At 47.5% G+C, this 15,919-nt stretch overlaps 2 protein-coding genes across 2 annotated transcripts; one reads left to right on the top strand and one right to left on the bottom strand.

The window, feature by feature from the left end:
• Nucleotides 1-225: 225 nt before the first annotated feature.
• Nucleotides 226-673, bottom strand: LOC111152730 (28S ribosomal protein S11, mitochondrial-like). Its single transcript, XM_022511319.1, has 2 exons — nt 579-673; nt 226-470 (listed from the first exon to the last, which is right to left on the bottom strand). The coding sequence occupies exons 1-2, from the start codon at nt 641-643 to the stop codon at nt 332-334; spliced, it is 204 nt and encodes a 67-aa protein (XP_022367027.1). The 5' UTR covers nt 644-673; the 3' UTR covers nt 226-331.
• Nucleotides 674-1,047: 374 nt separating this feature from the next.
• LOC111152703 (39S ribosomal protein L46, mitochondrial) lies at nt 1,048-9,917 on the top strand. Its single transcript, XM_022511275.1, has 4 exons — nt 1,048-1,280; nt 2,560-2,749; nt 3,501-3,674; nt 9,569-9,917. Exons 1-4 carry the CDS (start codon nt 1,053-1,055, stop codon nt 9,817-9,819), a joined length of 843 nt encoding a protein of 280 aa, XP_022366983.1. The 5' UTR covers nt 1,048-1,052; the 3' UTR covers nt 9,820-9,917.
• Nucleotides 9,918-15,919: the final 6,002 nt, after the last annotated feature.

Here is a 15,919-nt window from a genome sequence, read left to right as displayed (position 1 = left end):
ACTCCCATTTTATATCCAAGGCGCAGGGAAGGTTGTTAGTCTGCCATGACACCCCTCTCAGAGGGAAAAAGGTGACATTTACTATACACCTCCGACATTAACTCATTCATTCATCTAACTGTTCACAGAGCGCCCACTTTGTGCCAAGGCTCATCTCATTTGATCCTCGCAAACTCTCTCGGCATCCTCTCCATTTGTAGACGAGAAAGCCGGGGCTGAGGCTAATCTGCGTTAGGGTCCCAAAGACGTCAAGTGGCAGAGTTGGGAATTCACCGGTTGTCGGGCTCCGGACGGCGGTGCCGGTGTCCAGAGGGCTGGGCTTAAGAGGCCCTCACCTGAAGCTGCTGCGGCTCGGAGCCGGAGCCGGAGCCGCCGCCGCCGCCTTCTCCTCAACCTCCTGCTTGGCCGCCGCGTCTTGCAGCTGCTGGGCGCCGGTGTGGATGGTGGAGGCTGGCGCCCGGGCCACGACCCTGCGGGGAGGGAAAGCTCGGTGAGGTCCAGGCGGCTCAGGGACACAGGCAGGAGCGCAGTCGCGGGGATGACCGTGCGTTCGGGAAGGGGCTGGTGATCATTCTTACCTGGGCGTCGGTGGCCAACCCCAAGACCGCAAGAGCCAAGACCCCGTCTTTCGTACCACCTGCATGACTTGGATTGACCCCCGTCAGCTGCCGTCCGCGGCGACCTCGGGGGTTGGCGCAGCTGGAGCGGCACCAGCACCTCGAGTGCTCGTGGGGGGGGGGGCGTACAAGGAAAATCGTCTCATTCCTCTCCTTGAGATCCATTAAAGATTTTCTATTCCTATTTAAATGCTCTGCAATAATTGTCGTTTCGAGTGCTAACTGGGAGTTTCTTTTCTTTTCTTTTTTTTTTAACTGGGAGTTTCTTCCCTTTCCCCTAAACTTTTTCGCCTTCCCCTCCATATTGGAGTGGTTCGTTCTGGTAGTTCCCGGGACAGAACTCTTCCGCCTGCCGCTCTCGCGCTGCCTTGTGGGAACATGGGATTGGCCCAGGACCCCGCAGGGAGCCGCGGTACATTGTGGGAGGGCAGAAGAATGGCGGCGCCCATAAGGCAGTCTCTGTTTGGGGTGGCGAAGGGCTGGTGGCGGTTCGAGGGGCTCTGGGCCGGTAGCCTGGGTTCTCGCAGCCTAGCCCTTGCGGCTGCACCCTCGATCAGCGGGTCTCCATGGCGTCTTTTGGGCGCGGTGTGCCTGCAGCGGCCACCGCTGGTCTCGAAGCCGCTGACCCCATTGCAGGAAGAGATGGCGGCTCTACTACAGCAGGTAGGATTGAAGTGCGGCTAGCGGCTTCAAGGTGCTGTTGGGGAACCAAGAGAAGCACGTGGGCCAGGGTTCGATCCCGTCTCCGGCACCAGTCTCAGTGACCTTGAGCAAGTCATTTCACCTCTCTGAACTTCAGCGTACTCAACTTGCGCAACGGTATCTACCTTACTGGATGGGTTTGGTACATAGAAGGTGTTCAGTAAAAGTTCGTTTTCATTGGGATTTTTTGTTGTCACGCCAGGCAACTCTGTAGAGTTGCTTTTCTTTCTCACTGAATATGGTAGGTACGCGGTGCTGAACAAGACGGCTTAGTTCCTATCGCAGGTAGTCTGAATGTCTGAAATTTAGAGTCTGATGTGTTTTAGGAGAATATAATGGGCACACATATAAGATGACTGTGATAAAGTTTGTGTGTGAGGGGCAAGTGAGGAAACAGGGGCAAATACTCAGTGTGGGGACTGTGAGGGGCTTAAATCCCCATTGACAGTGATTGAAGGTTGTTTCTGTAGAATCTGAGATGTTTTTTGTGTTGGCTGCTGGGAGCTCTAAACTTCACTTCCTGCTTTTTACTTGGCTCATTAACTTATTCTGCAAATAGTTGATTAATCATTTTATTGATAATCATTTATCGCCTATTTTGTATAGACACTGTGCTAAGTGCTAGGGACGAGTAAGACAGATAAGCCTTTGGTTCTCAGAGTGTTCAGTCTAGTGGAGGTGGGCGGGTCAATAACCAAATAATCACATGATTGTATAACTGCAGACCCTGGTAAGTGTAATAAAGGAAGACACAGGGTACTATAAAAGATTTTAACCGGGACATCTAATTTGATTTTGTGGCTGGTGTCCAGAAATACCCCCCAAAGAATATGGTACTTAAATTGAAATCTGAAGGATGCGTAGCAATCTCCTCGGAGAAGAGCATGAAGGAAAACATTCTAGGAAGAGGGAACAGCATCTGTAAACTCCCTGAGGAGTTTGGTGAGATCAAGGGCTGACAGGGCTGGAGTGTGGTTAAGTGGGCAGGCGGCGCCCCTCCCAGTTCTCTGTTCTTTGTAGCAGCTTGACCTCCAATCACATTCTAACATTTTAGCAAATGTAACTCAAGCCCAAAGTGCAGATGACTGTTTTTCTTTCCTTTTATTTTCCTGTGGTCTTTTAATTGTATGTCTGGTTATGCTGGGTGATGTGTCAAGTGTGCTATAGCCCTGTTTTCTATTCTTGCCTGTTTTTTGTTTTGTTTTGTTTTTTTTTTTTTTTGTCCTTTTAATTTTCTCAGATTGAAGTAGAGGGAAGTTTATATTCAGACCATGAGCTTCGTGCTTTAGATGAAGCCCAGCAACTGGCAAAGAAGAAAGCTGACTTGTATGATGAAGAAGGAGATGAACGGAATATACTGCTGGTGCAGGATTTGGAAGATGCATGGGAGCAGAAGTTCCTACAGTTCAAACCTGGAGCTCGTATAACAGGTTTGTGGTCATTTTAGGCCAGCAAGAGAAAAGGAAAAGGCGGGTATTTTGGTTTTCAGACAAAGGACATTTGCTTAGCCCCTGCTTTGTATTTTAAGTAGCAGATGGTTGCAAAACTTCTTTCAGGTGGGAGAAAAAGAAAGTCTTTTCCCTGCTCCTCATTTCCAGCTGAATAGAATTTTTAAAGGCTGGTGTTATTTTTGAGTGGGAGGTAAGGGTGTTGGGATAACCTATTCTTTCTCAGTTAAACTTCATGAATGTATCTGAGTTTACTTCCTAGTGTGGGGGTGAGAGTGGGGGGAAAAGCAAGCCTTTCCCGCTAGTTTTCTGCGTGTCATCTGAAATCTCTCCCAGAGCAGAGGATTGAGTTCTCTTATCTCAGATGAAGACCAAAGAACAGAGAAAGTGGGGCCAAGTTAAGTCAGTAATAGTGTCAAAACGAGTGAAGTCGTAGTGTTTGAAGTAGTGTGGGTATAGCTTCTTTTCCAGAGGCTCAAAGTACCTACACAAGGTAGTGCTCTTCAAAGGAGAAGTTCAGCTTTTGGTTTTCTCTTCTTACATTGTAGTTTTCTTAAGATTGTGAGACTCTGCCCTGAAAGAGGTCTGAATTAGAGGGATGGGTCAGGGTTGTAATTTGATTTTAAGATGGTAAAGGTTGTAGCTCTACCTTAAAGGAAGACTGTAAAACTGTTCTCCTTGGTTCTGGCAGATCACAGTGTTTTTGTCTTCTCTGGTCCCCTTTTCTTCATAGAAGCCGATAAAAAGAATGACCGAACTTCACTGAACCGGAAGCTAGATAGGAACCTTGTTCTGTTGGTCAAAGAGAAGCTTGGAGACCAGGATGTTTGGATGCTTCCCCAGGCAGAGTGGCAGCCCGGGGAGACCCTCCGAGGAACAGCGGAACGAACCCTGGCCACGCTCTCAGGTGAGTTCTCTGCCTCTCTCTGAACCTCACAAGACTCCTTTCACACTCAGCTGTGGAATTTGCAGACCAGCTTGTGATGATGGCTGGAAGGATTTGGAGGTGGGTTGTTAATGGGAACTTTGATATCTATAAAAATTTCACCTAGAAAAAATTTTAGGTCAGGTGGGAGTCTTTGTCCCACTGAGATTTTTAAATTTTCTTTCTTTCTTTCTTTCTTTCTTTCTTTCTTTCTTTCTTTCTTTCTTTCTTATATAACACATGGGTCTTATTGATGGTAGAAAAAATAATTCTTTCACTTATAAAAAATATGTGTTTTATTGAACTCTGTATTTTTTTCCCATCCTTTGTGTGGGTTGAGTCCCCCCCCCGCCCCTTAATCTACTTTTTCATTCACCAAGTAATAATATCCACTACAGCAGCTGCTGCTTCTGAAAGGAAAGCAGGTGGTCTGTCAACAGGTTTTGATCTGGCAGTTATAGTCAGTGGCTCCTTTCTTCATGAAGACTCTGCTTGGTCTTAGTTCCAAGCCCGGGGGAGGTTGGCGAAGCTGCTGGATTGGTTGAAGAGATCCTCTTGTTGGGTCTTTACTTCCTGTGCAGAACTAAAGAGTGTGGTTTTAGGTCCTTCCTCCTCCCGTGCCTCTCTTTGAGCAGGTCACTGCTGCTTAGGGCCCTTCGTGGCTGCCTCACTGAGCAGCTGCTGTCGTACCTGAAGGATGGAGAGCTTCAGTTTCTGCTCAGTCAGCCATGTCTTCCCGACAAAGTACAGAACTTTCACTTCCAGGTTTCCACAGTTTTGCATATTCCATAGGAATAGATGATTCTAGTTCCTTTTTGGGTTTAATTGGGCCACATCTTCCCTTGAGCCCGTGATTGTAAGATATTTCATTGTCTTGGGTAGCCATCGCGGGTCCTGCTGACTCCATGGGTCCCACTTACCTTCCCGTTAGTGGCATTTCTGTCTCTGGCAGAACTAACCGTTCAGACAGGATTCCCAACCATCAGCATTTACAGTAAAATGTTTTTCAGTTTCTACACCACTAAAAACTTCGTTATTTATTGTTCGTAAAAATGATCAAGATTTGCTGTTTGGTTTTATCTTTTCTCACGTTTTTGATTACTTTAATCTATGGATTACTTGAGGAAGTGGATTTTATTTCACCTCGGCATAGGATGGATCTTTTCCTGATCTACTCTGCATAGTTACCCTTTTTAATTTTTTTAAAGCAACATACTGTACTGAGAACTTGAAAGTGTGTTTAGTTCTTTCATATATGGAATATGACCCGTCACTCCTGATTTCTCTTTAGCCCATACTTCAGATGCTGAAGGAGTACTTGGTGTCTCAGAACATCTCTGTCTAGGTAATCCACTGCCTTCTCAAACTGATTTTGAATTTTGAGTCTCTCTTTGAAAAGGAGGACATTTTTCATTTCTTGGCTGTCTGGTGTCATTTTGAGGAAGACATCTTGTGACTCAGTATTTGACACTCTCTCATCCCTGATAAAGCTCTTTCTGCTCTGATTTAGGTTCTGCCCCAGGGCCCAGCGCGGGCAACCAACTGGAAGGTGCCTCCTAGACTTTCTATGAAAGAGGCTTATTTGCTTATCTTAAAATGGTTGGCTTGAGGGGCAAGCGTTCAGTTCAGCACACATCTCAGGGTCTGCTACAATACTGTCCGGGGAGGCAGGCTGGCAGGCGCCGTCCCCATGCTCTCCCTGTCCCTTGCTGAGATTGAAAAATCAGTGTGTACTCTCAAAATTGACAGTCCTCCCACTCTCAGCCTTTGCCTCTTGTCCCCGCGGCCTTGCTTACTGGCCTGACAACGCATTTACCCAACTAGAAACCTCAGGATCTCTTGACCTCATTCTGACATCCTGAAGTTCTCAGGTCCCTCCTGGTCTGTTCTAAATATTTCTTTTTTTATTCCCACAGCATTAGCTGTCACCCTTTTGCCAGATTAGGTTTTCTCATCCTTGGCACTGTTGACATGTGGGGCCACGTAATTCCTTGTGGGGGCTGCCCTGAGCATTGTGGGATGGCCGGCTGCATCTCCGGCCTGTGCCCACTAGGTAACAGTGGCGCTGGCCCATCTCCACTCCCCTTAGTGTAACAACCAGAATTGTCCCTAGACATTGCCAGATACTGCCTGGGAAGTGAAGTCACAGTGGTTGAGAACCATGGCACTGGACCTTTGAAGTAGGTGCCAAATAAGTTCCGTTTTGCCTTCACGTCGTGCCCCTCCGTGCTGCCGGAGTGAGTTTTCAGACACATCCCCTGTCGTGTCTCTGCCTAAAGGGTTTCCCGTAGAAGTTCAGGCTTTCGAGCACGGCCTACAAATCCATTTGCTCTGGTCCTGAGCTTGCCAGTCTTCCGTCTGTCCGCACACTGATGCGTAGTCTGAGTTCAACCGAGCAGACCTTCTGCATTCCTCCAGTAATGTGGTCATTCGTGCGTCTCTTGTGGCATGCTGGCCTCTGACGGGAACGGTTTGCTCCTCCTCGGTCTGATGACTCTGTTTTGAAGACTCAGCTTGTACGTTATACATTCTGTGCTGGAACCTTCTCCAAGCCTCCAGGTAGACAGAGCTACTCCTCCCTCTAGGTTCCGGTAGCATTTGTGTGTGCGTTTGTTCACCTTCTGCAACGAACGTTTACTCTGAGCCTCCCATTTGCTGGACACCGTGCAGGCAGTAGGGTCACAGATGAACAGGACACCACCCCTGCTCCGTGGGAGCTCACGTTCCAGGGGAGAACACCTCTTTCACTTACTGCAGTGCCCAGTAATCGGTGTTTGGCACATTTCTCCTCCCAGCTAGAATTCTGACTCCCTTGGAGGTCCAGACAGCATCTGTTCCTCCCCATCATCCCAGCTCTCCGCAAAGTGCCTGGCTCACCGTAGTGCTCGCGAAATGTTTATTGGGCATGTAGATTTGGCAGAACAATGCTGCTCCATTGGCCCCGTTACCAGCACAAGCACCTGCTAACAAAGCAGCGGCCGCTGTGTGCCCCCTTGCTCCTTGCCCACAAGGGGCCTGTGTGGCCTGTGAGAGCGGGAGTGAGACGGGATGGAGTGGGTGGGGACCTTCCCCGCGCTCCCGTGGCCTCTGCTGTCCCCTAGGAGGTGGCGTCTGGGTTTCTCACCGGGATCACTGTTCAGATGCTCAGCTTCCCTCACACACATGGCAGACGCTCCGTTCTCCCTCCACATGTGCCACGTGGAATGGGTTTCTACCGCGGAACCCAGTGTCCTTGTAATGTTCCTGCTGTAATAAATAGATGTGAATGGAAAGCTGTGAAAGAGATTTTGACATTAAACAGGAGCATAACAAATAAAACGTGTTCGTTTATTGCAGAGTTATTAAAATGGCAAATAATAGAAAATAATTAAAATGGCAAAGAAGAACTCAAGAAATGTAAAAATGTGTGTATGTACATCTGTGTGTGTGTGTGTGTGTGTGTGTGTGTAAGAGTCCTTTTATTTCCTCCCCGTTGGCACCTCTCTTCCTTAGTCCTGCAAGATGGAATTCCTTGAGGTGGAATTAATGGTCAGGGAGGGACACATTGACGTTTTCCATGGGTCTTGCCCACTTGTCCTGCAGAATGTACATACCGTTGGGCATTTTCAGGAGTGGCATAGAGAAGTGTGCATTTGTCTCAACCCCACCGACACATGGACGAGTCTTTTTAATTTTTGCCTGTCCAAGTCACTACAAAATGATCTCTTTTGGATTCGCATTTTCCTGATTGTTAGTGAGATTGACCATATTGTCATGTGTTTATTGGCTACGTGTATTTCTTTGTGACTCTTTGCCCCGTTTGTAATGAACTGTTCCTTTTTTCATCTTGATTTAACCATATTTTTTAACCCTTTTTTCCAGATAATAGAAAAATAGAAAAAATTTTCCACATAATAAAAAAAATAGGAAAATAGAAAAATATTCAGTGAAATAAGTAGAAAATTCAGGAAAGTATAAAGAAACTTGCCAGTGTAATTCCACCACTCACAGATACGTTCTGCTGGCATTTTGTGTTATAGGTGAGCTCACATATCAATTCCTCCTCTGATGCCAATAGTATTTTTGTTTTGGTTCTGTTTTTGTTTTTGATAGTATTGAGAGAAGCAATTTGTTATATATGGTGAAAAAAATGATCAAAATAGTATTTAGCGAATGTAAGATAGGGTGAGAAGTGATTTTCCCATTTCAGAGGCATCTCTTGTTAACAGTTTCTGGTGTATTCTTTTATTTTTAGTTTATTTAATTTTTTTGGTATATCTTTTTTTTTCTTTTTTTGGTATATCTTTTTAGAAATTACAAGCACACACATACTTCATCTGTTTTTTTCTCCCCCATATGGAGCCCGGTTATATACCTTCATTTCTCTTCTGTGCGGCATTTAAGCATCTCTGTATCAGCGTGTGACCCCAGCATAGATCTTATAATATGCCTGTGCTGCAGTTCACCTGTCTGTTGCTTTTACAAATAAGCTGTAATGAATGTCCTTGTGTACTCATCTTCGCTTACACAGGCAGAGAAACATATCTGGGAGGCTCAGGTTCTAGAAGCAGAGTCGCTGGTTGAAAGGGTTCGCGGAATTAAAACTGGTGACTCTTGCCGAAGAGGGCAGTTCACGCTAACCTCTCCCCCGTGATGGTGTGAGAGGGCCCATTTTTCTCTTGTCCTCGACAAGCAGAGGACAGCTCAGAGTTTTGGGACTTCAGTAATAACGACGTCTGAATTTATATTTTTTTTAGTTGTTAATAAGGTTGAGCATCTTTTAAGGAGTTTATAGGTCAGTGATGTTTATTTTTCTGTGAACTCTAGGTTCATATACTTAGTTCACTTTTCTTTTAGAAAGCTTTCTTTCTAAAACTTTTTCCTCATTGATTTCTCATACTTAAACCTGATGACACTCTTCCTTTGTGGAGTGTGTTGAAAATATTTTCCTTAGTGTGCCATTTTGTCTTTGACTTCTTATGCTTCGTTTTTCCTTGTTGAAAGATTTAGTTTTATGTAAATAAACACTTTTTTCTCTTACTGGTTTTTAAAATTTCGTGTCTTGGTGAGGGCTTTCCCTCTCAAAAATGATACAGAGAGTATCCCACATTTTTTCTAGTACTCTTCTGGGTGGTTTTTTTTTTTTTTTCCTTTAATGAAAAATTTGAAAATACAAAGAAATTCAGAAAGTATTAAACATCCATGAAACCATCATCCAGAATACCCAGCCTTTTTATGAAAGTGAAATTTCTGTTGTTCCGTCTTTGATCCGTGTGGTATCCGTTCTGAAGTGAGGACTGAGGTGGGTGGAATCCAGCTTTATTTTTCGTGTCTAGCGGGCGGCTTCCCAAGGGCTGGACTGATCTGTCCTTCCCCCTTCCTTTGAAATGGCTTGGTTGTGATTAACCCTTTGTTACAGATTCTAGATAACATCCAACCATCTGTCTTTGTCTTTTAACTTTGGTTATGATGTTTTCACCCCACAGAAGTCAAATTGGGTCCTTTTTATGCTTTTCAAATGACAGTCCCCATGAAAGGCTAATGAGCTTTGCTTTACAGATACTGAGTGTCTTGGTCCTTCATCAGCAGACCGTGGCCATTGGCTGGGCTGAGTCTAGAAGCTTGGGGCTCTGACTCCAGCGAGTGGTCTCTGAACAGCATCGCTGACTTCAGTCCGAGAGCAGTAGCTTCGCACACGGGATGGATCCAGTGAATCTGGAGCCCGTGAGCCCATGGACGGAGAGTGGGGAGAGCCTCCTCAGGAACAAACCTTGTCTTCACTCTCCGGGATTGCTTTACCTCAGGCTGGAAATGGCTCTCAGACCCCCGCTGCCTGGGGGAGCCGGAGTAAACAGGTGGGTCCATCCTCATCTTCCCTGTTCACCTCTCCCCTTCAGAAAACAACCTGGAAGCCAAGTTCCTGGGAAATGCCCCCTGTGGCCACTACAAGTTCAAGTTCCCTCAAGCAATGCGGACAGAGAGTAGCCTCGGGGCCAAAGTATTCTTCTTCAAAGCACTGCTAGTAACTGGAGACTTCTCCCAGACCTGGAAGAAGGGCCAGCACGTCTGGGTCTGTAAGGAGGAGCTGGGCGACTATTTGAAGCCCAAGTACCTGGCCCAGGTTAGGAGATTTCTCTTGGACCTCTGATGGTTGGTGCGGCCTGTGGACATTATGTGCTTGTCCCATCTTTGTAGGGAACAGCACGCAGCCAACTAAATGCAGAGAAATAAATGAGTTTATCATTGTGTGGGTCTTGGCTGATTTGTTCTTTAAGGATGACTGGCTTTTCCCCGTGCAGAGAGAGCGGTCTCTTAGGGTGTCTTTCCCTTGTTTCCAAGCTGATAGTTGAGTGTTGCATTGCCTCACAGTGAATCAGCTTCCTGGAGGCAGAAAGAGAGAACTGAAGGAAATGAATTGACCTTCTAAAAGCCCTGAGGTCTGTGAAAGCTCTGAGGCTCATGCGAAGAAACTAGTTCTATGTAGTTCCTTAGTCATGAACCATTTTGTATTTTCCTCCCTTTGTACTTGACATGAAAGTGTATCAGCCTAGCCTAGGAAATAATTTCTTCCTTTTTTCATCTCTTTTCTTTCTTTTTTTTTTTTTTTAAAGATTTTATTTTTATGAAAGTGAGAGAGAGCATGCATGTCACAGTGGGGGGCATTGCGGAGGGAGAGGGAGAAGCAGATTGCCCTCTGAGCAGGGACCCCTGTGTGGGGCTCCGTCCCAGGACCCCGAGATCATGACCTGAGCCAAAGGCAGATGCTTAACCCACTGAGCCACCCAGGTGCTTCCTTTTCTTCTCTTTTCTTTTTTTCTCTTTTTTTTTTCCCATTCTTTTTTTTTTTTTTTCTTTTTAAGCATTTAGTCCTATCTGTTTTGAAACAGTTGTGTGAAATAATCAGGGTCCGATTGTCCTCTCCGTTTTACAAATGGGGGATCATGGCCAGATGGGACTCGGCTAAGAGTCTTCCATCACGCATGGTACAGGAGGAGAAGGCTGATTTCTCGCTTCTGGGCTGGGGCTCTTGATTCCTCCCTGTATTGCTGGAGTCATCAGTGGTCCCAGTGCCTGGCGCGGAAGGCACTCAGTGAACATTTGCTAAAAGAGTGGGAGGGAGGGAGAGTCTGAGGCATGTCTCTGTCTGCGTCTTTGCTGGATGGTGGTTCTGGTAGCACGGCTGCGTCCCGGATCCCAGCTTCCTGGTTTCCACTCAGCTGGCCTATGTGATGGAAGCCGGTGAAATGGGATTTCTGTTTCTGCTTCAGAAGTAGCCTTGTGGTCCCACTCAGGGTCGGGGAAGTTGCTTTCTGTGATCAAAATTGAGGTTCCTGGTCCTGATACTCCCTGCTTCCCCTGTACCTTCTCGTTGCAGAGGGGGGACATCCCTGAGCTGTGGCTTGCTGATTTCACGGGCAGTCGGGCTGCCCTGGGAATGAAACATGGGTCCAAGGAGACGGCAGATGTAGGACCAGGAGTACATTTCTCTTTCTGGGTTTTGGATGAGTCATAGATGTGAAGTATAGTGCGTATTCGCCTCAAGGACCTCCAGTCTAGAAGAGAAGGAATCATCAGAGTGAGGTGGAGACTATTTTCAGGACCGTGATACTGTGATATATAGTAAGAAATAAATATTTGGTCTCTGCACAAAACTCCTAAAACCTGTGGAATTTCCTGTGCTGAGAGCAATCGGTGTTTTTCGTTACGTTAACGAGGTGAGTTTAAGAGAGCCCCTTGGTAACTTAAGGATTGGGGCTGGGTGCCAGGGAAGCCAACCTTGACTCAAGGACTCAAGTCCAACCCCCTGATCTGGGAGGGGAGAGGCTAAAGATTGAGTTCAATCACCAGCGGCCAATGATGGAATCAGTCTTGCCATGAAACGAAGCCTTCATAAAAATCCAAAAGGATGGGTGTTCAGAGAGTTTCTGGAGTTGGTGACCCCTTGGAGATTTGGGGAGAGTGTCACGCTCCAAGACAGCATGGAAGCTCTGCACCCCCCACCCCCACCCCCCACTTTGCCCTGTGGATCTGTTCCTGAGTTAGGTCCTTTTATAATAACCTAGTATTCTAGTAAGTAATATGTTTCTCTGAGTTCTGTGAGCCATTCTAGCAAAGTAATTGAACCCTAGTTGGAGGGGGGTTGTGGTCCTTGGAACTTCTGATTGAACCTCTTGTTCAGAAGCACAGGTTCCTGGACAGGTGATTGGCTTCTGATGGGTTGGGGGCGTGGGGGGGGTGTCTTGTAGGACTGAGCCCTAAACTTGTTAGATCTGAGGCTCTCTCCAGGTAGATGGTGTCAGGATTGAGCTGAATTGTAGGACAGCCAGCTAGTGTCTGAGAATTTCTTTGTGTGTGGGAAGAACTCACACATTGGAATTGGTACCAGAATCTTAATGACTGTTTTTAAGATGCTTTGGGTATAAAGTTGTTTCTTTAATGGGAAATAACATATACAATTGGTAAAGAGAGAAATGGTGTCAGGATAACCAGAAATTAAGTTAATTCCTGTAACATTTTCCCCAGAACGTTAATATTTTGAAGTGATCAGGGACCAGATTGAATTACCTTAAGAAAAAAAGCCGCACATTTTATAGAAGTGCCTTCCTTTATTACGAATAGTGGCTGGTTTAGTAGCTTCAAAAATCACTATTAGCGTCTCCACTGTGTTAGGCTGTCTAGGGAAATGGAGTGGAAAGACTGATGCTGGGAAGGCACCACCCTCCCCTTTGTTTTACAAAATTGATGAAGAAGGTCCCTTCCTGGATCACGTTTTTTATTTTGATGGAACTAGTCTCTGCGTGTCAGGAAGAAGCATGAGCCCCAGGAGTAGAGGCACAAGGACCAGTGCGCATGGCCAGTGGGAGTTTAACTGCAGTTCTGTCGCTGGGCTTGGTTCTGTTTTATTTGTGCTCTGGCCTCAAAATCCCATAGTTTCTGTGTGGTCTGCCCTAACCCCCTTTTCCCAGAAGCCCTGCTATTTTTGGAGTGTGATTTTACAGAATGCAGTCTTGTTTGGCATTATGGTCAAAATGACTGAATATTGCTGAATGCCAGCCTGAATCTTCCACTGGCTGCCAAACATGACCAAGAGCTTGTTCCTAGTGTATCCTCTGGGAGAAGATCACCAGGAACCAAGAGGTGATGTTCTCTGTGTTTCAGGGGATGGGCACCTTCCAAGAAGATGGTGGGAGGAAGAAAGAGTAAGTTGTGAAAGGTGGGAATTAGGAGTTGCGGTTTGAGGTATGCTGGTGCACCCTCAGAAGAAAATGCCAGTGTGTGTGTGTGTGTGTGTGTGTGTGTGTGTGTGTGTGTGTGTGCGCGCGCGCGTGTGTGTGTGTAAGACACTAAAACAGACTACCCAGCTCACTAGAAGCTTCCTTTCAAAGTTTAGCTCCCTCCTGGTCCCTGCCTTCCCTAGTGATTTCTAGTCACTTTTATTTTTTACCTTTGCTGGTACTATGGGAAAAAATATCGCCATTCTTTTGGACTTGTTTTCCTGGTAACTTCTCCGTAAGAGTACCTCCTGGTGTGCCTTTTCTGTACCATGTACATGCTTCTAGACTTAGCACTTTACAGGACAATGAGTTCTTTGGCTCCCACACCTAAAACTTCCAGATCCTAGGGAAGAGCCTGCCTCAGTGGCCACACTTTAAAAAAAAATCCCCCTGAGCACTGAACTTGGGAATCAGGAAACCTGGGTTTGAATTTGTTTTATGACCCTGGGCAAGTGTCAGCTGAGAAGGCATTCACTGAAAATGGAAGCAAACAGGAGTTTTGGTTGGGCATTTAGTTCTGCCATTTGGGATACCCAGTCCCAGGCCAAAACCTCACCGCGCATCCTGAGGAAGACAAGGAAGGGGCTGAGCGAAAAAGGCCAAAGGTGGCAAGAACCGCTCTCATTCAGGGCCTCTATGCGAATTGGGGATTGAAACTAGGTTAATGCAAATGAGGGGTTGAACTGGCTCTTTTCAAAGTGAAGAATGGAAATGATTCAGGGGTGGTGAGTAAGGGAAGTCCATGCCCAAGGCTTGTAGCTGGGAAGAAGTTTCTAGTTCTCTGCTGAGGGATGAGGGCGGGCCCAAGTTCCTCCACCCTTGTGGCCTCCCAACCCTATTTTAAAAGACAGGCTCTAGGCAGTGGGTTGAGCCTCTCACTCTCGCCCTTTGATTTTGGGTCTGGTCATGATCTCAGGGTTGTGGGATGGAGCCCCCCTTGGTGCTCTGTGCTCAGCACTAAGTCTGCTTCTCCCTTTCCCTTTGTTCCTCCTGGCCCCATCCCCTCCCGCCCCCCCCCCCCCCGCCCCCGTGTGCATGACTTTCTCTTTCTTTTGCAAATAAATGAAATCTTTAGAGAAATAAAAGACATTCTCTCAACTAGGCTTGCTTGCTCTATCCTGAAATCTTTTACACAAGTTACTAGTACTGTCCCTATTGGCTGAGCAGAGAAACAGTGCTAGGGCCCCTGCCCACAGCATACGTTTCTATCTAAACCAGTAGGGCAGGCAACATTAGCCCTAGTTTATAGAGGAGAAAACAGAGAGATTAGTTAACTTGCTTAGGGTGGCTCACTGTAAGGCATGGGATCGGCGTTTGAACTCAGATCTGTGCACAAAGCCAGTTCTTAAGTTTTCTTAACTTTACCTTCCTCAACTGTAAGAGGAAGATGATCGTCTTTCTCAGGTAACGTGATCATTTAGTGAGAACACCTCGCGCCTGCGCGTGGCTTGTTGTGAACGCTGAGCAGATGTTCGCCCCGTCCAACGTATTAGGCTCCTGACTTCTCCCGAACCTACCTTGATCATCCTCACCTTTTCCAGGTGATACCTTGTGGCAACCAAGCGTTTCTGACCTATCTGGACAGGGACACGGGAAATCGTAGATTAATGGATTCCAGCAGCCCATTTCAAAATGGGTGGGTGGCAGGTCAGTCCCCTAACCACATCCAGCTGGATGGGCACGCCAGCCCTGTCCCACCCTGGGCCCGGCAATCCAGAGCCATTGGTAGGCACTGGCCAGTTGAGTACTAACACTGGAATGGACTTGTGGACCCCTTTACTACCCCGGGAGGGGGAAAAGCAGAGCTAAAAGGTCAGCGACCCAATTATTAAGAGGTCACAGATTACTAAGCTGCAATCACACACAGCGAGATAAAGGCTGTTTGCCTAAAATCTTGGGGCAGCCTCTGTCCCCCCTTCTCTGCTGTATTTCCTAGAAGCCTGGGTGATAGCCAGTCCCTGCGGGCTATCAGTCACCCCCCACCTGCCTTGGAATGTCCGTGCTGAGGCCCACGGAAGGGAAGCGGGGAACTGCTCTTCTTGCTTCCAGGAGAGATGTCCAGAATAGACAGGCTCAGAGGTGGGTCCAGGCAGCTGAGTCACTGCCTCAGCTGAGGGCCTGGCACTGCGGGTTACAGATGACCAGGGAGGGCATTACTAGTCCAGAGCAAGGAATAGGTGCGTGTGCATGTACACTCACGTGCCAGCTACCCTGACCCAAGTCAAGTGCGCTCGTGCCAGCTACCCTGACCCAAGTCATCCTCAATGGGCCAGAGGAGCCAGCAGCAGGTTTGGCTGAGATTTGGAAGTACAGACACAACATTAATTGCCGAAGAATCAGGTACCCAGGCCCGGAGTAGCTGCTGGGTGGCAGGAGAAGGGACTGAGGTGGAGGGCGAGACCCCGGGGTTCTCCTTTGGCCCAGCAGGGGGAAAACGGCCCTAACACAGTCAGACACGGACTGTGGAGGAGGACAGGACTGGTAGACAAAACTGGGGACATGCTGGGACTACAGGGTTCGGGTCCTCCAGGACACCTCTAGGTCAGGAACACTTGGGGTAGACAGGGCTGAGAAGAGAGAGGACCCTCACCCCCCGCCAAGCAGCGGGGTGGGGGTGGAGAGGGCTGAGGCGGGGCTTCAGGATCCAGGTGGGTTGGATCTTAAGCACGAGTACCACAAGGTGGCAGAATTTGCTTGACAACCACTTTGTCCCTTGCAATCTCACAGCGTCTGGCCTTAGGCCACCGCCTTGGAGAGATTCCCTGCTTAGGCTCTGCAGAACCCCCAGTGCCACGTCCGCTGGGATCAAGGGGCAGCCTGAGCCGATGTGCCACCGGCCAGCACAGGTGTGGGCTATGTGCACATCCTCTGCTTAACCTGGTTCTCCGGGCGGCCCCACACAGCGGCTTGTATTTGCCCCACGTTTTGGTCAACAGACAAGTTCCGGGAAGTAAAGGGACGAAGGCCTCATAG

Source organism: Enhydra lutris, unplaced genomic scaffold (assembly GCF_002288905.1).
Source record: "Enhydra lutris kenyoni isolate GAN:26980312 unplaced genomic scaffold, ASM228890v2 scaffoldscaffold29, whole genome shotgun sequence".
Classification (NCBI taxonomy): Eukaryota; Metazoa; Chordata; class Mammalia; order Carnivora; family Mustelidae; genus Enhydra; species Enhydra lutris.
The sequence above is the reverse complement of the archived record's forward strand: the minus strand, read 5'-3'. Positions and strand labels throughout refer to the sequence as shown.

Bases quoted from the DNA above. Each gene is read 5' to 3' on its own strand.
- LOC111152703 (XM_022511275.1), top strand. From the start codon at position 1,053: ATGGCGGCGCCCATAAGGCAGTCTCTGTTTGGGGTGGCGAAGGGCTGG. The intron at 1,281-2,559 runs GTAGGATTGAAG...TAATTTTCTCAG, and splicing joins TGGCGGCTCTACTACAGCAG to ATTGAAGTAGAGGGAAGTTT. The intron at 2,750-3,500 runs GTTTGTGGTCAT...TTTTCTTCATAG, and splicing joins ACCTGGAGCTCGTATAACAG to AAGCCGATAAAAAGAATGAC.
- LOC111152730 (XM_022511319.1), bottom strand. From the start codon at position 643: ATGCAGGTGGTACGAAAGACGGGGTCTTGGCTCTTGCGGTCTTGGGGT. The intron at 471-578 runs GTAAGAATGATC...CCCTCCCCGCAG, and splicing joins GGTTGGCCACCGACGCCCAG to GGTCGTGGCCCGGGCGCCAG.